Raw genomic sequence first — 21,054 nt, forward strand, 5'->3', positions numbered from 1 at the left:
GTCGCTCAAGAAGAGTGGTAAAACTGCTGAGGCTAAAGATGTGAAAACTGCCTACAATCAAGCCTTGCAAAGCACACTGTTTGGCTGGCCAAATCTGAAGCTGAGAAAGAGATATTTGCTGTCATTGATTATCACGGTGAAGATGTGTACCGTATTGCCAAGCAGATGGAGCATTCAAACCAGGACATTGTAGTTGAGAAGTGTGTCAGTAACGATGCAGGTGAACTCACTCTCAATGACAAGGACAAAATGAAGGCTTGGGTTGAACACTACAACAAGTTCTTGAATGTGGAATGTAAGTGGCCTCTGTTTTAGGACCTTCCCCGTCAATCACCACTGAGATGATCAGCAAAGCGCTCGCAAAAATGAGATGTGGTAATGCTGTAGGCCCTTCAAGCATTAATGCGGAGATGCTGAAAGCTGCAGGTGAGGAGGGTATTGAGTTGACTAGGCAACTAGCTGAAGCGGTCTTCAGTAATGGAACTGTGCCTAGTGAGTGGGAGAAGAGCTTCATCCTCAACCTCTACACGGTGTGAGGCCATAGACCGGGGCAACTACAGGGGCCTCAAGCTCACAGACCACATCATGAAGTTACTGGAACGCATGTTGGACTCAGCTATCCGTGCGACCACTAGATGGTCGCCCTACAACACAAGTCACAGTGGATAAGGTGGTGCTGGACGTGGAAGCCAGCTCCTGTTTCCTTGGGGACATGGTCTGTGCTGGTGGTGAGTGTGAGCTTGCTGCCACTACCAGATGTTGCGTTGCCTGGGGAAAGTTTAAGAAGCTCCTGCCCATCCTAATATTCAGGCACCTACCCTTCAAAACCTGTGGCAAGGTGTTCAACTCCTGCATATGATCAGCCATGCTACATGGGAGTGAAACTTGGGCCCCTGCCACCTCGGATGTCCAGCAATTGCACCGCAACGACAGATCCATGATTAGATGGATCTGCGGCGTCCAACCCCAGGTTGAGACGCCTTCAGCTGACCTATATGCAAGACTTGAGGTTGAGGATATCTCTTCAGTGCTACGGTCGCGCCTACTCCAGTGGTACAGGCACATTGAACGAGCCAGCGGCTGCTTCAACACCATCACCAAATTGCAGTTGCAAGGCAACAGAGGTTGTGGTAGCCCGAGGAAAACCCGAAATGAGTGTGTCAAGAGGGACATCAAAGTGTGTGGCCTCAACAGCATTGACAGACTGGACTGCTGCCTACCCCTGTGGCAGGGACCCCCGCAGCAGTATAATCTAATACTGCATACAACTACTACTACTACTACTACTACTACTACTAGATAGCAATCTGATAGTGATTCATCACGTCCATTTCCACCTGGTATTAACATGCGTCTCTGGTGTCCACATTAGTACTTTCACAGTCCTCCCCTCACCCCTCCCTTTACCTTCTCCAGGATACCTTGAAGAAATAGTGCTGCTCTAAGGATAGATAATAAAATTGTAAACACAATTGACTGAAGCTCATTTGTTCCTGGATCCTGGACCAAGTCTCACCAAATTGAGATCAGAGAGACAACATCATAGTCATAGTCTCTTCTCTGAAAGAGAAACTGCAGGAGGAACAGTTTAGAATGAGGCGATGTTGTTTTGTTTTGTTTTCTAATGAATATTGCACCTACTCTCTAGCTGCACCAACGGTGGAGGACATGAAGAGTGTGACAAGAATGTGGAGGAGGAGGCCCAGAAACCAACCAGCTGTGGCATGATCACCGATCCTAACGGTATTACACACAAACATCCTCAACTAAAGCTTTGCACAGCTTTTCTTGTTGGGACAGTGCATTGACTTGATCTCACCCTCAGGTATCTTCAAGCCTTGCCACTCTGTCGTGCCCCCGAACCAATACTTTGAAAACTGTGTGTACGACGTGTGTGCAAATGGAGGTCAGACTGTGGCTCTGTGCCAGGCCATAGAGAGCTACGCTGATTTGTGTGCTGCAGCAGGAGTCCCCATCGCATGGAGGAAAAACAACACCTTCTGTCGTAAGTCTGTCTCTGCTACGTGTGTCAGTGTGTGTGCATGTGTGAAACAAAGAGCTAGAACAGTTAAGCTCATCAAAGTTAGTGAAGAAATTGACAAAATATAAGAGCTTGGTTATAAAAAAAAAAGATTTTCAGATTTGTATCAATCTTCATTTGAATGCTCTGATTATTAATAACCTTAGTTTGATATTTTAATGTAGCATTGTCCTGTATTCTTTGCACAAATGTTGGGAGAACGCCTTTTGTTTGTGCCGGTGAAGCTAACAGCTAAGCTAAAAGCTGAGTCCACAGATTTGTTCATTACTTTACGATCTGTGGTGTAGAAGCAAAAAGACTTTGTTTGTGTGTGTGTGTGTGTGTGTGTGTGTGTGTGTGTGTGTGTCCTCCATTGTCACGTCAAAACCACATAACTCACTGTTTTCTTCTTCTGACGAGCAAAGAGAGCATGGATGCAGGCCAAGCTGCACTCACAGCAGCCTCTGCTGGACAACTTTGTAATTACTTCAAACTGTCTGACGGTGTTTGTATGTCTCCTCTGCTCCAGCTATCAAGTGTCCCTCAGGCAGTCAGTACAATCCATGTACCTCTGCGTGTCCTCAGCCCAGTTGCCAGGACCCTGCAGGCTCCGGTGGCTCCTGTAATCAGCCCTGTGTGGAGGGATGTGTCTGTAATCCTGGGCTCATCCTCAGTGGAGACAAATGTGTCCCGCTCAGTGAGTGTGGATGCACTGATGAAGGTGGAAATTACAGGCCGGTAAGTGTGCTCATCAGGGTTTTTTGATTATGACCCAGAGGCATTGGACAAAATTGTCACAACTAGAACAGTTGGTCAGCAGAGACAAACAACCATGGTGATTCTAGACTTTTTTTTCATGATGCAGCAAGACAAAATGTTTGAACATGTGTGTGTTTGTGTGTGTAGACAGGAGACACTTGGTTCTCAGAGAAGGACTGTTCAGAGCGCTGTAAGTGTAACGGCAACCACAACATCACCTGCGAGCCATGGCAGTGCAGCCCTACACAGGAGTGTAAGGTGGTGGAGGGAGTACTAGGCTGTCACTCTAGAGGTAAACTTGGCTGGATGTTCACTGCACCTGAAGCTGTATAGGAATAATGTGATCATTTTCCATCTTTAAGCAATAGTTTGGTTTGGTTCTATGTGGTTGTACTGACACCCAGTCGAGCTGACTACACTATGCACATCCTCCTGCACCAAGAACCAGCCTGAGAACCACCACAGCCATTATGTCTACTGCTTTGTCTGACCACTTGACGGCCTTGTCCACCTGGAAACTGAAGTTTGTGTCTAATGCTGAACCTCAGACCAGCAGTTCCTGTGTCCCTGTGAGCTAAAAACATTGATTTATCCTATGGACTCTGGTGTGGAAGAGTGAGCAGTTCATTAACAGAAAATGTTGTCAAACAGAAACTGCAGACTTACATTGAGTAGAGTCACTGCTGACTGTGTCAGCGTTTCATAAAACCACACAGGACAGTTTCTTGGGTCCCCAAACAAATGTTTGTAGAATGTAGGTTTTAAATTAGATGCATAAAATGAATGAATGATTTCCGTTGTAGTTTTTTGTCGCACTTGTCTCTAAAAAGCAACTACAAAGTACAGTAGCTTCAGAACTTAAATCACACTGCAACACACCTGAGCTCACCTCTTCCATCTCTTGTTCAGGAAATGGAATCTGCTCAGTATCTGGTGATCCTCACTACAACACCTTTGACAAAGTAACCCACCACTACATGGGGTCTTGCTCCTACACCTTGACCAAACCCTGCAATGTCTCCACCGACTTGCCGTACTTCACCGTGGACACCCAGAATGAGCACAGAGGAAGTAACAAGAGGGTTTCCTACGTCAGAGCTGTAGTGATCAATGTGAGCGGTGTGACTGTCATCCTTGGCAAGGGACGCAAAGTCCAGGTAGGTCATGTGACTTAAGGCATCTCTACTTTCCTCACTGCTTCTGTGTACTGCCATAGAAACACCGATGAACTTAATGATCCCAAAACTGATAAATTCCTGAAAAATCGTGAAAAAGACATGACATCAATCACCTCTCTGTTCTACAGGTCAATGGGACAGCAGTCGTCCCACCTTTGAATCCTGCCAAAGGAGTAAAGATCTACTTAAGTGGAAAGTTTGTCGTCCTGGAGACAGACTTTGGCCTGAGGGTGCGTTTCGATGGTAACCACCATGCTGACGTCACCTTGCCGACCTCCTACAGTGGCCTGCTCTGTGGCATGTGTGGTAAGAGCTGCTACAAGTATAATAGCTGTGTCCCATTTCAGGGATTACTCCAGTCACTTTATGCTAATATGTCAACAATATGCTAATGACAACAATGGCAGCTGATTCTATCAGGTCCAATCAGAATTCTTCCCCAAACACAGTTTCTGTATTTGTTGCCTTGGCAGGAAATTTCAATAACAATCCAAGAGACGACAACCTGAAACCAGACCAAACACCAGCCGCTAACACCAATGAGTTGGGAGACAGCTGGCAGGTTCCTGACCCGCGGCCTGAGTGAGTCACATCACAGTAGATATTTACACTCAACTGCTCATCTCACTGCCACTGAAACATAGACAGCTCATGCACAGATGAAAGAAGGCGCTCTTCACCCCAAAAGCACCTATAGCAGGTTCACATGACAGACAGGTAAACTGAGCACACAATAACAGCTCACAGACATGTATACTTGATGTGTCAATCAAGTATACAATTTGTCCAGGATTCAGTATTCATCCTCAGGGAACCGAGAGTACTTCTTCCTTCGGCTTTCCTTGTGACCTCTTCTGTTACACCAACTGTCCTTATCTTCAATATACTTTGTCCAATATAATCACCATCCCTCCTCTACATGTGACCAAACCATTTCAACCTTGCCTCTCTTTCTTTATTTCCAAACTGTTCAACCTGAGCTGTCCCTCGAATATGCTCATTTCTAATCCTGTCAATCCTGGTAACTCCCGACAAAACACAGCATCTTCAGCTCTGCCACTTCCAGCTCCACCTCCTGTCTTTCTCTACCTCTACTCCTTGCATCTTCACTGTACCACCTGTCTAACTGTCATTTACACACAGGTATTCTGTCTTGTTACTTGTTTATCTCCAGTGCATAACCTGCACCTCTCCAGGGTCTCTTCCACCTGTTCCCTACTCTCACTACAGATTACAATATCATCTGCAAACAACATTGTCTCCTGCCTGACCTCATATGTCAATTTGTCTATCACCATTTCTCACAAAAAGGGTCTTAAAGTTGATCCCAAATGTAATCCCACCTTCACCTTGAACCCATCTGTCGCTTCAACTACATACCTCACCACTGTCCTCATACAATACCACAGGGAACCCAGAATACATTAGCAAATATACAATAACAATAATAATGACACTAATTAATGGCTTAAAAAAGCAATGTTAAAAGACCACACCCATCACACTATGAGCCAGACCAACAATTTTTCACATATGTCTTCCAGCTCAGTGCACTCTAAAAAGCATCTGACTTGAGGAAGTGAGTGAGTTGAATAGCTGGACACTGTGGCCCCCTTTACACCTGGCATTAGAATGAGTTTTCTCTGAACAGATGTGTCCTGGGTATGACATTAAACCGCAACCGGTGATAGGGCCAAGTTTATGGAGATTTGTGGTTGTGGGGAGTGTGAAGTGACCCCTTAGCTATCAATACTCCCAGGTCCACTCTGGCCCGTAGTGGTAGCACCTGTAAGGGCCCTACCTATTGGTCAAATAGTATTAGCCTACTTCCCTTTCCTGGGGGCAGTACCTGTAGAAGCCGGAAGTGGTCCTTTCTGGAGCACACTAAGCCCAGTCAGTGTGGCTACAGGCTGGCAAAAGGATGGACAGCCGGCCGTAAAACCTCGTCCATATACTTAATGGCAGGTCTACATACAGATAAAGGTATAGGCAGTGCCGGTAGCAGTCACCGACTAGCCGCCGGTAGTGTCTTGGTCTTGGCTGACTCTCGGGTGCAGCAGGGCAGGGTCTGGCCATCAATGCAAATCTTGCAAGTGCCCGGTGGAGTTGAAGTTAAAGTTCAGAATAGGCTCATTGGATGTGGGCACTTTGAAGGGACATAGTAATGAAGTTGTGGAGACACTCACAAGAAGAAGGATTGATCTCTGCTGCCTGCAAGAGACCAAGTGGTTCGGAGGACTGGATGCAAACCAAACTAGTTTTATCAAAGGAAAGGATTCCCGCTACAAGTTTTACTGGTGTGGGAACAAGCAAGGTCAAGGCGGTGTAGGTATCATGATAGCTGAGAAGTGGCTGAAAAGGTCTTTGAGGTCCAACATATTTTAGATAGGATATTCCTGTTGAGACTTGTCCTTGGCAAATCCGTTTTCACTTTCCTCTCCATCTACGTACCTCAGGTAGGATGCTCAGATGTCGAAAAAGAGCACTTCTACGATCTGTTGCAGAGCACAATCGCCAAGATACCCGCCTCAGAGACCCTCTTACCTATTGGTGACTGGAATGTTCATGTTGGGTGGGTTGCCCAAGGCTTTGAAGAGGTTCATGGCGGTCACGGCTTTAGCGAACAGAACACGGAAGGGAAGAGAATACTGGAATTTGCACTGGCAAATAATCTGCTCGTCGGAAACACTTTTTTCATCAAGAGGGAGTCCCACTTAGTTACCTACATTTCTGGCAACCACAGGACCCAGATTGACAATGTACTGTTCCATCAGAGCTTCAGAAAGGCTGTCATCGACATAAAAGTCATCCCCGGTGAGGAGTGTGCTCAGCAACACCAGCTGACTTTGTAGTACACAACCCTGCAGTTCATAAGCACAAGTTCACACCTCGGTTGCAGACCTGGAAGTTGCGGTACCCTACGGATGCTAGGGAGTTCCGTGAGACCTTCGTGTCCAAGTTAAGGGCAGCTACAATCAACGATGTTGTGGAGGTGGAAGGGTTGTGGTCAAAGTTGAAGACCCCGCTCCTGGAAGCGGCTGCCAAAGTGTACTGTTACTCCAAGAAGCATCAGTAGAAACCAGAGACTTGTTGGTTAGACGATCGTGTAGATGAGGCTGTGTCTGTGAAAAGAGCTTGGTTCAAGGTTTACATGTCGCTCAAGAAGAGTGGTAAAACTGCTGAGGCTAAAGATGTGAAAACTGCCTACAATCAAGCCTTGCAAAGCACACTGTTTGGCTGGCCAAATCTGAAGCTGAGAAAGAGACATTTGCTGTCATCGATTCTCATGGTGAAGATGTGTACCGTATTGCCAAGCAAATGGAGCATTCAAACCAGGACATTGTAGTTGAAAAGTGTGTCAGTAACGATGCAGGTGAACTCACTCTCAATGACGAGGACAAAATGAAGGCTTGGGTTGAACACTACAACATGTTCTTGAATGGCCTAATGCTGTAGGCCCTTCAAGAATTAATGCGGAGATGCTGAAAGCTGCAGGCGAGGAGGGTATTGAGTTGACTAGGCAACTAGCTGAAGCGGTCTTCAGTAATGGAAATGTGCCTAGTGAGTGGGAGAAGAGCTTCATCCTCAATCTCTACAAGGGGTGAGGCCTTAGACCGAGGCAACTACAGGGGCCTCAAGCTCACAGACCACATCATGAAGTTACTGGAACACATGTTGGACTCAGCTATCCGTACGATGGTAAACACTGACGATCTTCAGTTCGCCTTTAGGCCTGGCAGAGGCACCACCAATGCTATCTTCATTGTGCGTCGGCTACAAGAGAAGTTCATTGTTGCAAATAAACCTCCTTACTTCACATTTGTGGATCTGGAGAAGGCCTTTGACCGAGTTCCCAGAAGGGTACTGTGGTGGGCACTGAGAAGTCTTGGTGTTGAGGAGTAGGCTGTGAAGATGATCCAGGCCATGTATGCAAATGCCAGGAGTCGTGTGCGTGGACAATACAGCGAGGAGTTTGGTTTTGGAGTGGGGGTGCATCAGGGATCTGTGCTCAGTCCTCTACTGTTCATTCTTGTCCTAGAAGCTCTGTCCCGGGATTTCCTCACTGGTACCATGGGAGCTCCTTTACGCCGATGACCTGGTAATCATCGCAGACTCCCTGGAAGAGTTCATTGCAAGGCTGAAGGCTTGGAAGTTGGGCATGGAACGCAATGAAAAAGACAAAGATCATGATATCTGACCAGGGTCTGAACAAACTGAAGGACACTGGCTCCTTCCCGTGTGTGGAATGTCGCTACGGCGTTGGTGTCAACTCAATCCAGTGCACCAAATACAAGCTCTGGGTCCACAAGTAATGCTGCGACAAAAGAGGTAGCTTACTAGACATGCAGAAATACATCTGTCCGAGGTGTCGAGGCGAAGCCATACCACTAGATGGTCGCCCTACAACATAAGTCACAGTGGACAAGGTGGTGCTGGACGTGGAAGCCAGCTCCTGTTACCTTGGGGACATGGTATGTGCTGGTGGTGAGTGTGAGCTTGCTGCCACTACCAGATGTTGCGTTGCCTGGGGAAAGCTCCTGCCCATCCTAATATCCAGGCACCTACCCTTCAAAACCTGTGGCAAAGTGTTTAACTCCTGCATATGATCAGCCATGCTACATGGGAGTGAAACTTGGGCCCCTACCGCCTCGGATGTCCAGCAATTGCACCGCAAAGACAGATCCATGATAGATCCTAGATGGATCTGCGGCGTCAAACCCCAGGTTGAGACGCCTTCAGCTGACCTATATGCAAGACTTGAGGTTGAGGATATCTCTTCAGTGCTACAGTCGCGCCTACTCCAGTGGTACGGGCACATTGAACGAGCCAGCGGCTGCTTCAACACCATCACCAAATTGCGGTTGCAAGGCAACAGAGGTTGTGGTAGCCTGAGGAAAACCCGAAATGAGTGTGTCAAGAGGGACATCAAAGTGTGTGGCCTCAACAGCATTGACCAACTGGACTGCTGCCTACCCCTGTGGCAGGGACCCCCGCAGCAGTATAATCTAATACTGTATACAACTACTACTACTACTACTACTACTACTTCTAGATAGCAATCTGATAGTGATTCATCACGTCCATTTCCACCTGGTATTAACATGCGTCTCTGGTGTCCACATTAGTACTTTCACAGTCCTCCCCTCACCCCTCCCTTTACCTTCTCCAGGATACCTTGAAGAAATAGTGCTGCTCTAAGGATAGATAATAACATAATAAACACAATTGACTGAAGCTCATTTGTTCCTGGATCCTGGACCAAGTCTCACCAATCTGAGATCAGAGAGACAACGTCATAGTCTCTTCTCTGAAAGAGAAACTGCAGGAAGAACAGTTTAGAATGAGGCGATGTTTTTTTGTTTTGTTTTCTAATGAATATTGCACCTACTCTCTAGCTGCACCAACGGTGGAGGACATGAAGAGTGTGACAAGAATGTGGAGGAGGAGGCCCAGAAACCAACCAGCTGTGGCATGATCACCGATCCTAACGGTATTACACACAAACATCCTCAACTAAAGCTTTGCACAGCTTTTCTTGTTTGGTTCAGTGCATTGACTTGATCTCACCCTCAGGAATCTTCAAGCCTTGCCACTCTGTCGTGCCCCCGAACCAATACTTTGAAAACTGTGTGTACGACGTGTGTGCAAATGGAGGTCAGACTGAGGCTCTGTGCCAGGCCATAGAGAGCTACGCTGATTTGTGTGCTGCAGCAGGAGTCCCCATCGCATGGAGGAAAAACAACACCTTCTGTCGTAAGTCTGTCTCTGCTACGTGTGTCAGTGTGTGTGCATGTGTGAAACAAAGAGCTAGAACAGGTTAGCTCATCAAAGTTAGTGAAGAAATTGATTAAATATAAAGGCTGGGACATAAAAAAAAAAGATTTTCAGATTTGTATCAATCTTCATTTGAAAGCTCTGATTATTAATAACCTTCGTTTGATATTTTAAGGTAGCATTGTCCTGTATTCTTTGCACAAATGTTGGGAGAACGCCGTCTGTTTGTGCTGGTGAAGCTAACAGCTAAGCTAAAAGCTGAGTCCACAGATTTGTTCATTACTTTACGATCTGTGGTGTAGAAGCAAAAAGACTTTGTGTGTGTGTGTGTGTCCTCCATTGTCACTTCAAAACCACATAACTCACTGTTTTCTTCTTCTGACGAGCAAAGAGAACATGGATGCAGGCCAAGCTGCACTCATAGCAGCCTCTGCTGGACAACTTTGTAATTACTTCAAACTGTCTGACGGTGTTTGTATGTCTCCTCTGCTCCAGCTATCAAGTGTCCCTCAGGCAGTCAGTACAATCCATGTACCTCTGCGTGTCCTCAGCCCAGTTGCCAGGACCCTGCAGGCTCCGGTGGCTCCTGTAATCAGCCCTGTGTGGAGGGATGTGTCTGTAATCCTGGGCTCATCCTCAGTGGAGACAAATGTGTCCCGCTCAGTGAGTGTGGATGCACTGATGAAGATGGAAATTACAGGCCGGTAAGTGTGCTCATCAGGGTTTTTTGATTATGACCCAGAGGCATTGGACAAAATTGTCACAACTAGAACAGTTGGTCAGCAGAGACAAACAACCATGGTGATTCTAGACTTTTTTTTCCATGATGCAGCAAGACAAAATGTTTGAACATGTGTGTGTTTGTGTGTGTAGACAGGAGACACTTGGTTCTCAGAGAAGGACTGTTCAGAGCGCTGTAAGTGTAACGGCAACCACAACATCACCTGCGAGCCATGGAAGTGCAGCCCTACACAGGAGTGTAAGGTGGTGGAGGGAGTACTAGGCTGTTACTCTAGAGGTAAACTTGGCTGGATGTTCACTGCACCTGAAGCTGTATAAGAATAATCTGATCATTTTCCATCTTTAAGCAATAGTTTGGTTTGGTTCTATGTGGTTATACTGACACCCAGTCGAGCTGACTACACTATGCACATGCTCCTTTACCAAGAACCAGCCTGAGAACCACCACAGCCATTATGTCTACTGCTTTGTCTGACCACTTGACGGCCTTGTCCACCTGGAAACTGAAGTTTGTGTCTAATGCTGAACCTCACACTCCTCCATACCAAAGTTTTTAGAGAAAATGATAGCCCTCAGGAATTTGTATCCACTTCTGCCTCCATCACTAAGTTCAAATGTTACTTTGTGATTTCAGTGTTTGAGATCGTTTACTCAGATTTACTACAATGACTCAAACTTACCAAAGGAGGCAGCAGTAGACCAGCAGTTCCTGTGTCCCTGTGAGCTAAAAACATTGATTTATCCTATGGACTCTGGTGTGGAAGAGTGAGCAGTTCATTAACAGAAAATGTTGTCAAACAGAAACTGTAGACTTACATTGAGTAGAGTCACTGCTGACTGTGTCAGTGTTTCATAAAACCACACAGGACAGTTTCTTGGGTCCCCAAACAAATGTTTGTAGAATGTAGGTTTTAAATTAGATTCATAAAATGAATGAATGATTTCCGTTGTAATTTTTTGTCGCACTTGTCTCTACAAAGCAACTACAAAGTACAGTAGCTTCAGAACTTAAATCACACTGAACACACCTGAGCTTATCTCTTCCATCTCTTGTTCAGGAAATGGAATCTGCTCAGTATCTGGTGATCCTCACTACAACACCTTTGACAAAGTAACCCACCACTACATGGGGTCTTGCTCCTACACCTTGACCAAACCCTGCAACGTCTCCACCGACTTGCCGTACTTCACTGTGGACACCCAGAACGAGCACAGAGGAAGTAACAAGAGGGTTTCCTACGTCAGAGCTGTAGTGATCAATGTGAGCGGTGTGACTGTCATCCTTGGCAAGGGACGCAAAGTCCAGGTAGGTCATGTGACTTAAGGCATCTCTACTTTCCTCACTGCTTCTGTGTACTGCCATAGAAACACCGATGAACTTAATGATCCCAAAACTGATAAATTCCTGAAAAATCGTGAAAAAGACATGACATCAATCACCTCTCTGTTCTACAGGTCAATGGGACAGCAGTCGTCCCACCTTTGAATCCTGCCAAAGGAGTCAAGATCTACTTAAGTGGAAAGTTTGTCGTCCTGGAGACAGACTTTGGCCTGAGGGTGCGTTTCGATGGTAACCACCATGCTGACGTCACCTTGCCGACCTCCTACAGTGGCCTGCTCTGTGGCATGTGTGGTAAGAGCTGCTACAAGTATAATAGCTGTGTCCCATTTCAGGGATTACTCCAGTCACTTTATGCTAATATGTCAACAATATGCTAATGACAACAATGGCAGCTGATTCTATCAGGTCCAATCAGAATTCTTCCCCAAACACAGTTTCTGTATTTGTTGCCTTGGCAGGAAATTTCAATAACAATCCAAGAGACGACAACCTGAAACCAGACCAAACACCAGCCGCTAACACCAATGAGTTGGGAGACAGCTGGCAGGTTCCTGACCCGCGGCCTGAGTGAGTCACATCACAGTAGATATTTACACTCAACTGCTCATCTCACTGCCACTGAAACATAGACAGCTCATCCACAGATGAATAGAATTGCTATTTACCCCAAAAGTCGGTTATTTGTCCTCAGGGAACATAGAATACCACCATCAAATATACAGTAACAATAATTACGACATTTTACTTAATGGCCAAAATGCAAATGTGTGGAAAGACCACACACATTTCCCTTTGAGTCGGACTGACTTGAAATGTGTCACATGTGTCCTCCAGCTCAGTGCACTCTAAAATACATATCCTGGACCACGAAAGTGTGGGATACCTTGAAGACGTAGTGCTGCTCTAAGGACGGATTATAACATTGTAAACTTAAAACGCATTTTAATGCCAGGTGTAAAGGGGGCATAGTCTCTTCTCTGAATGAGAAGCTGCAGGAGGAACTGTTCAGAATGAGATGGTATTATAAATTCAAACACTATTTATTGTTTTCTGATGAATATTCCACTTCCTCTCTAGCTGCACCAACGGTGGAGGACATGAAGAGTGTGACAAGAATGTGGAGGAGGAGGCCCAGAAACCAACCAGCTGTGGCATGATCACCGATCCTAACGGTATTACACACAAACATCCTCAACTAAAGCTTTGCACAGCTTTTCTTGTTAGGACAGTGCATTGACTTGATCTCACCCTCAGGTATCTTCAAGCCTTGCCACTCTGTCGTGCCCCCGAACCAATACTTTGAAAACTGTGTGTACGACGTGTGTGCAAATGGAGGTCAGACTGTGGCTCTGTGCCAGGCCATAGAGAGCTACGCTGATTTGTGTGCTGCAGCAGGAGTCCCCATCGCATGGAGGAAAAACAACACCTTCTGTCGTAAGTCTGTCTCTGCTACGTGTGTCAGTGTGTGTGCATGTGTGAAACAAAGAGCTAGAACAGGTTAGCTCATCAAAGTTAGTGAAGAAATTGACAAAATATAAAGGCTGGGTTATAAAAAAAAAGGATTTTCAGATTTGTATCAATCTTCATTTGAAAGCTCTGATTATTAATAACCTTCGTTTGATATTTTAAGGTAGCATTGTCCTGTATTCTTTGCACAAATGTTGGGAGAACGCCGTCTGTTTGTGCTGGTGAAGCTAACAGCTAAGCTAAAAGCTGAGTCCACAGATTTGTTCATTACTTTACGATCTGTGGTGTAGAAGCAAAAAGACTTTGTGTGTGTGTGTGTGTCCTCCATTGTCACTTCAAAACCACATAACTCACTGTTTTCTTCTTCTGACGAGCAAAGAGAGCATGGATGCAGGCCAAGCTGCACTCACAGCAGCCTCTGCTGGACAACTTTGTAATTACTTCAAACTGTCTGACGGTGTTTGTATGTCTCCTCTGCTCCAGCTATCAAGTGTCCCTCAGGCAGTCAGTACAATCCATGTACCTCTGCGTGTCCTCAGCCCAGTTGCCAGGACCCTGCAGGCTCCGGTGGCTCCTGTAATCAGCCCTGTGTGGAGGGATGTGTCTGTAATCCTGGGCTCATCCTCAGTGGAGACAAATGTGTCCCGCTCAGTGAGTGTGGATGCACTGATGAAGGTGGAAATTACAGGCCGGTAAGTGTGCTCATCAGGGTTTTTTGATTATGACCCAGAGACATGGGACAAAATTGTGACAACTAGAACAGTTGGTCAGCAGAGACAAACAACCATGGTGATTCTAGACTTTTTTTTCCATGATGCAGCAAGACAAAATGTTTGAACATGTGTGTGTTTGTGTGTGTAGACACGAGACACTTGGTTCTCAGAGAAGGACTGTTCAGAGCGCTGTAAGTGTAACGGCAACCACAACATCACCTGCGAGCCATGGAAGTGCAGCCCTACACAGGAGTGTAAGGTGGTGGAGGGAGTACTAGGCTGTTACTCTAGAGGTAAACTTGGCTGGATGTTCACTGCACCTGAAGCTGTATAAGAATAATCTGATCATTTTCTATCTTCAAGCGATAGTTTGGTTTGATTCTATGTGGTTATACTGACACCCATTCGAGCTGACTACACTATGCACATGCTCCTGCACCAAGAACCAGCCTGAGAACCACCACAGCCATTATGTCCACTGCTTTGTCAGACCACTTGACCGCCTTGTCCACCTGGAAACTGAAGTTTGTGTCTAATGCTGAACCTAACACTCCTCCATACCAAAGTTTGTAGAGCAAATGATAGCCCTCAGGAATTTGTATCCACTTCTGCCTCCATCACTAAGTTCAAATGTTACTTTGTGATTTCAGTGTTTGAGATCGTTTACTCAGATTTACTACAATGACTCAAACTTACCAAAGGAGGCAGCAGTAGACCAGCAGTTCCTGTGTCCCTGTGAGCTAAAAACATTGATTTATCCTATGGACTCTGGTGTGGAAGAGTGAGCAGTTCATTAACAGAAAATGTTGTCAAACAGAAACTGTAGACTTACATTGAGTAGAGTCACTGCTGACTGTGTCAGTGTTTCATAAAACCACACAGGACAGTTTCTTGGGTCCCCAAACAAATGTTTGTAGAATGTAGGTTTTAAATTAGATTCATAAAATGAATGAATGATTTCCGTTGTAATTTTTTGTCGCACTTGTCTCTACAAAGCAACTACAAAGTACAGTAGCTTCAGAACTTAAATCACACTGAACACACCTGAGCTTATCTCTTCCATCTCTTGTTCAGGAAATGGAATCTGCTCAGTATCTGGTGATCCTCACTACAACACCTTTGACAAAGTAACCCACCACTACATGGGGTCTTGCTCCTACACCTTGACCAAACCCTGCAACGTCTCCACCGACTTGCCGTACTTCACTGTGGACACCCAGAACGAGCACAGAGGAAGTAACAAGAGGGTTTCCTACGTCAGAGCTGTAGTGATCAATGTGAGCGGTGTGACTGTCATCCTTGGCAAGGGACGCAAAGTCCAGGTAGGTCATGTGACTTAAGGCATCTCTACTTTCCTCACTGCTTCTGTGTACTGCCATAGAAACACCGATGAACTTAATGATCCCAAAACTGATAAATTCCTGAAAAATCGTGAAAAAGACATGACATCAATCACCTCTCTGTTCTACAGGTCAATGGGACAGCAGTCGTCCCACCTTTGAATCCTGCCAAAGGAGTCAAGATCTACTTAAGTGGAAAGTTTGTCGTCCTGGAGACAGACTTTGGCCTGAGGGTGCGTTTCGATGGTAACCACCATGCTGACGTCACCTTGCCGACCTCCTACAGTGGCCTGCTCTGTGGCATGTGTGGTAAGAGCTGCTACAAGTATAATAGCTGTGTCCCATTTCAGGGATTACTCCAGTCACTTTATGCTAATATGTCAACAATATGCTAATGACAACAATGGCAGCTGATTCTATCAGGTCCAATCAGAATTCTTCCCCAAACACAGTTTCTGTATTTGTTGCCTTGGCAGGAAATTTCAATAACAATCCAAGAGACGACAACCTGAAACCAGACCAAACACCAGCCGCTAACACCAATGAGTTGGGAGACAGCTGGCAGGTTCCTGACCCGCGGCCTGAGTGAGTCACATCACAGTAGATATTTACACTCAACTGCTCATCTCACTGCCACTGAAACATAGACAGCTCATCCACAGATGAATAGAATTGCTATTTACCCCAAAAGTCGGTTATTTGTCCTCAGGGAACATAGAATACCACCATCAAATATACAGTAACAATAATTACGACATTTTACTTAATGGCCAAAATGCAAATGTGTGGAAAGACCACACACATTTCCCTTTGAGTCGGACTGACTTGAAATGTGTCACATGTGTCCTCCAGCTCAGTGCACTCTAAAATACATATCCTGGACCACGAAAGTGTGGGATACCTTGAAGACGTAGTGCTGCTCTAAGGACGGATTATAACATTGTAAACTTAAAATGCATTTTAATGCCAGGTGTATAGGGGGCATAGTCTCTTCTCTGAATGAGAAGCTGCAGGAGGAACTGTTCAGAATGAGATGGTATTATAAATTCAAACACTATTTATTGTTTTCTGATGAATATTCCACTTCCTCTCTAGCTGCACCAACGGTGGAGGACATGAAGAGTGTGACAAGAATGTGGAGGAGGAGGCCCAGAAACCAACCAGCTGTGGCATGATCCCCGATCCTAACGGTATTACACACAAACATCCTCAACTAAAGCTTTGCACAGCTTTTCTTGTTAGGACAGTGCATTGACTTGATCTCACCCTCAGGTATCTTCAAGCCTTGCCACTCTGTCGTGCCCCCGAACCAATACTTTGAAAACTGTGTGTACGACGTGTGTGCAAATGGAGGTCAGACTGTGGCTCTGTGCCAGGCCATAGAGAGCTACGCTGATTTGTGTGCTGCAGCAGGAGTCCCCATCGCATGGAGGAAAAACAACACCTTCTGTCGTAAGTCTGTCTCTGCTACGTGTGTCAGTGTGTGTGCATGTGTGAAACAAAGAGCTAGAACAGGTTAGCTCATCAAAGTTAGTGAAGAAATTGACAAAATATAAAGGCTGGGTTATAAAAAAAAAGGATTTTCAGATTTGTATCAATCTTCATTTGAAAGCTCTGATTATTAATAACCTTCGTTTGATATTTTAAGGTAGCATTGTCCTGTATTCTTTGCACAAATGTTGGGAGAACGCCGTCTGTTTGTGCTGGTGAAGCTAACAGCTAAGCTAAAAGCTGAGTCCACAGATTTGTTCATTACTTTACGATCTGTGGTGTAGAAGCAAAAAGACTTTGTGTGTGTGTGTGTGTCCTCCATTGTCACTTCAAAACCACATAACTCACTGTTTTCTTCTTCTGACGAGCAAAGAGAGCATGGATGCAGGCCAAGCTGCACTCACAGCAGCCTCTGCTGGACAACTTTGTAATTACTTCAAACTGTCTGACGGTGTTTGTATGTCTCCTCTGCTCCAGCTATCAAGTGTCCCTCAGGCAGTCAGTACAATCCATGTACCTCTGCGTGTCCTCAGCCCAGTTGCCAGGACCCTGCAGGCTCCGGTGGCTCCTGTAATCAGCCCTGTGTGGAGGGATGTGTCTGTAATCCTGGGCTCATCCTCAGTGGAGACAAATGTGTCCCGCTCAGTGAGTGTGGATGCACTGATGAAGGTGGAAATTACAGGCCGGTAAGTGTGCTCATCAGGGTTTTTTGATTATGACCCAGAGACATGGGACAAAATTGTGACAACTAGAACAGTTGGTCAGCAGAGACAAACAACCATGGTGATTCTAGACTTTTTTTTCCATGATGCAGCAAGACAAAATGTTTGAACATGTGTGTGTTTGTGTGTGTAGACAGGAGACACTTGGTTCTCAGAGAAGGACTGTTCAGAGCGCTGTAAGTGTAACGGCAACCACAACATCACCTGCGAGCCATGGAAGTGCAGCCCTACACAGGAGTGTAAGGTGGTGGAGGGAGTACTAGGCTGTTACTCTAGAGGTAAACTTGGCTGGATGTTCACTGCACCTGAAGCTGTATAAGAATAATCTGATCATTTTCTATCTTCAAGCGATAGTTTGGTTTGATTCTATGTGGTTATACTGACACCCATTCGAGCTGACTACACTATGCACATGCTCCTGCACCAAGAACCAGCCTGAGAACCACCACAGCCATTATGTCCACTGCTTTGTCAGACCACTTGACCGCCTTGTCCACCTGGAAACTGAAGTTTGTGTCTAATGCTGAACCTAACACTCCTCCATACCAAAGTTTGTAGAGCAAATGATAGCCCTCAGGAATTTGTATCCACTTCTGCCTCCATCACTAAGTTCAAATGTTACTTTGTGATTTCAGTGTTTGAGATCGTTTACTCAGATTTACTACAATGACTCAAACTTACCAAAGGAGGCAGCAGTAGACCAGCAGTTCCTGTGTCCCTGTGAGCTAAAAACATTGATTTATCCTATGGACTCTGGTGTGGAAGAGTGAGCAGTTCATTAACAGAAAATGTTGTCAAACAGAAACTGTAGACTTACATTGAGTAGAGTCACTGCTGACTGTGTCAGTGTTTCATAAAACCACACAGGACAGTTTCTTGGGTCCCCAAACAAATGTTTGTAGAATGTAGGTTTTAAATTAGATTCATAAAATGAATGAATGATTTCCGTTGTAATTTTTTGTCGCACTTGTCTCTACAAAGCAACTACAAAGTACAGTAGCTTCAGAACTTAAATCACACTGAACACACCTGAGCTTATCTCTTCCATCTCTTGTTCAGGAAATGGAATCTGCTCAGTATCTGGTGATCCTCACTACAACACCTTTGACAAAGTAACCCACCACTATATGGGGTCTTGCTCCTACACCTTGACCAAACCCTGCAACGTCTCCACCGACTTGCCGTACTTCACTGTGGACACCCAGAACGAGCACAGAGGAAGTAACAAGAGGGTTTCCTACGTCAGAGCTGTAGTGATCAATGTGAGCGGTGTGACTGTCATCCTTGGCAAGGGACGCAAAGTCCAGGTAGGTCATGTGACTTAAGGCATCTCTACTTTCCTCACTGCTTCTGTGTACTGCCATAGAAACACCGATGAACTTAATGATCCCAAAACTGATAAATTCCTGAAAAATCGTGAAAAAGACATGACATCAATCACCTCTCTGTTCTACAGGTCAATGGGACAGCAGTCGTCCCACCTTTGAATCCTGCCAAAGGAGTCAAGATCTACTTAAGTGGAAAGTTTGTCGTCCTGGAGACAGACTTTGGCCTGAGGGTGCGTTTCGATGGTAACCACCATGCTGACGTCACCTTGCCGACCTCCTACAGTGGCCTGCTCTGTGGCATGTGTGGTAAGAGCTGCTACAAGTATAATAGCTGTGTCCCATTTCAGGGATTACTCCAGTCACTTTATGCTAATATGTCAACAATATGCTAATGACAACAATGGCAGCTGATTCTATCAGGTCCAATCAGAATTCTTCCCCAAACACAGTTTCTGTATTTGTTGCCTTGGCAGGAAATTTCAATAACAATCCAAGAGACGACAACCTGAAACCAGACCAAACACCAGCCGCTAACACCAATGAGTTGGGAGACAGCTGGCAGGTTCCTGACCCGCGGCCTGAGTGAGTCACATCACAGTAGATATTTACACTCAACTGCTTATCTCACTGCCACTGAAACATAGACAGCTCATCCACAGATGAATAGAATTGCTATTTACCCCAAAAGTCGGTTATTTGTCCTCAGGGAACATAGAATACCACCATCAAATATACAGTAACAATAATTACGACATTTTACTTAATGGCCAAAATGCAAATGTGTGGAAAGACCACACACATTTCCCTTTGAGTCGGACTGACTTGAAATGTGTCACATGTGTCCTCCAGCTCAGTGCACTCTAAAATACATATCCTGGACCACGAAAGTGTGGGATACCTTGAAGACGTAGCGCTGCTCTAAGGACGGATTATAACATTGTAAACTTAAAACGCATTTTAATGCCAGGTGTATAGGGGGCATAGTCTCTTCTCTGAATGAGAAGCTGCAGGAGGAACTGTTCAGAATGAGATGGTATTATAAATTCAAACACTATTTATTGTTTTCTGATGAATATTCCACTTCCTCTCTAGCTGCACCAACGGTGGAGGACATGAAGAGTGTGACAAGAATGTGGAGGAGGAGGCCCAGAAACCAACCAGCTGTGGCATGATCACCGATCCTAACGGTATTACACACAAACATCCTCAACTAAAGCTTTGCACAGCTTTTCTTGTTAGGACAGTGCATTGACTTGATCTCACCCTCAGGTATCTTCAAGCCTTGCCACTCTGTCGTGCCCCCGAACCAATACTTTGAAAACTGTGTGTACGACGTGTGTGCAAATGGAGGTCAGACTGTGGCTCTGTGCCAGGCCATAGAGAGCTACGCTGATTTGTGTGCTGCAGCAGGAGTCCCCATCGCATGGAGGAAAAACAACACCTTCTGTCGTAAGTCTGTCTCTGCTACGTGTGTCAGTGTGTGTGCATGTGTGAAACAAAGAGCTAGAACAGGTTAGCTCATCAAAGTTAGTGAAGAAATTGACAAAATATAAAGGCTGGGTTATAAAAAAAAAGGATTTTCAGATTTGTATCAATCTTCATTTGAAAGCTCTGATTATTAATAACCTTCGTTTGATATTTTAAGGTAGCATTGTCCTGTATTCTTTGCACAAATGTTGGGAGAACGCCGTCTGTTTGTGCTGGTGAAGCTAACAGCTAAGCTAAAAGCTGAGTCCACAGATTTGTTCATTACTTTACGATCTGTGGTGTAGAAGCAAAAAGACTTTGTGTGTGTGTGTGTGTGTCCTCCATTGTCACTTCAAAACCACATAACTCACTGTTTTCTTCTTCTGACGAGCAAAGAGAGCATGGATGCAGGCCAAGCTGCACTCACAGCAGCCTCTGCTGGACAACTTTGTAATTACTTCAAACTGTCTGACGGTGTTTGTATGTCTCCTCTGCTCCAGCTATCAAGTGTCCCTCAGGCAGTCAGTACAATCCATGTACCTCTGCGTGTCCTCAGCCCAGTTGCCAGGACCCTGCAGGCTCCGGTGGCTCCTGTAATCAGCCCTGTGTGGAGGGATGTGTCTGTAATCCTGGGCTCATCCTCAGTGGAGACAAATGTGTCCCGCTCAGTGAGTGTGGATGCACTGATGAAGGTGGAAATTACAGGCCGGT

General features: G+C 45.5%; 1 protein-coding gene across 1 annotated transcript in view; it reads left to right on the forward strand.

Annotated features, from left to right (window-relative positions):
- Positions 1 to 21,054, forward strand: part of zanl (zonadhesin, like) — a 76,876-nt gene that overhangs the window by 27,629 nt on the left and 28,193 nt on the right. Inside the window, exons 39-73 of the mRNA XM_058623912.1 lie at positions 101 to 295; positions 388 to 530; positions 617 to 715; positions 1,052 to 1,245; positions 1,649 to 1,743; positions 1,826 to 2,005; positions 2,550 to 2,758; positions 2,927 to 3,071; positions 3,689 to 3,936; positions 4,086 to 4,263; positions 4,431 to 4,539; positions 9,354 to 9,448; positions 9,532 to 9,711; positions 10,228 to 10,436; positions 10,606 to 10,750; positions 11,532 to 11,779; positions 11,929 to 12,106; positions 12,274 to 12,382; positions 12,893 to 12,987; positions 13,070 to 13,249; positions 13,766 to 13,992; positions 14,144 to 14,288; positions 15,070 to 15,317; positions 15,467 to 15,644; positions 15,812 to 15,920; positions 16,431 to 16,525; positions 16,608 to 16,787; positions 17,304 to 17,512; positions 17,682 to 17,826; positions 18,608 to 18,855; positions 19,005 to 19,182; positions 19,350 to 19,458; positions 19,969 to 20,063; positions 20,146 to 20,325; positions 20,844 to 21,052. Of these exons, the coding sequence (XP_058479895.1) occupies positions 101 to 295; positions 388 to 530; positions 617 to 715; positions 1,052 to 1,245; positions 1,649 to 1,743; positions 1,826 to 2,005; positions 2,550 to 2,758; positions 2,927 to 3,071; positions 3,689 to 3,936; positions 4,086 to 4,263; positions 4,431 to 4,539; positions 9,354 to 9,448; positions 9,532 to 9,711; positions 10,228 to 10,436; positions 10,606 to 10,750; positions 11,532 to 11,779; positions 11,929 to 12,106; positions 12,274 to 12,382; positions 12,893 to 12,987; positions 13,070 to 13,249; positions 13,766 to 13,992; positions 14,144 to 14,288; positions 15,070 to 15,317; positions 15,467 to 15,644; positions 15,812 to 15,920; positions 16,431 to 16,525; positions 16,608 to 16,787; positions 17,304 to 17,512; positions 17,682 to 17,826; positions 18,608 to 18,855; positions 19,005 to 19,182; positions 19,350 to 19,458; positions 19,969 to 20,063; positions 20,146 to 20,325; positions 20,844 to 21,052 (5,789 nt within the window). The remainder of the gene's footprint in view (positions 1 to 100; positions 296 to 387; positions 531 to 616; positions 716 to 1,051; positions 1,246 to 1,648; positions 1,744 to 1,825; positions 2,006 to 2,549; positions 2,759 to 2,926; positions 3,072 to 3,688; positions 3,937 to 4,085; positions 4,264 to 4,430; positions 4,540 to 9,353; positions 9,449 to 9,531; positions 9,712 to 10,227; positions 10,437 to 10,605; positions 10,751 to 11,531; positions 11,780 to 11,928; positions 12,107 to 12,273; positions 12,383 to 12,892; positions 12,988 to 13,069; positions 13,250 to 13,765; positions 13,993 to 14,143; positions 14,289 to 15,069; positions 15,318 to 15,466; positions 15,645 to 15,811; positions 15,921 to 16,430; positions 16,526 to 16,607; positions 16,788 to 17,303; positions 17,513 to 17,681; positions 17,827 to 18,607; positions 18,856 to 19,004; positions 19,183 to 19,349; positions 19,459 to 19,968; positions 20,064 to 20,145; positions 20,326 to 20,843; positions 21,053 to 21,054) is intronic.

This window comes from Solea solea, chromosome 3, assembly GCF_958295425.1.
Source record: "Solea solea chromosome 3, fSolSol10.1, whole genome shotgun sequence".
Taxonomy (NCBI): Eukaryota; Metazoa; Chordata; class Actinopteri; order Pleuronectiformes; family Soleidae; genus Solea; species Solea solea.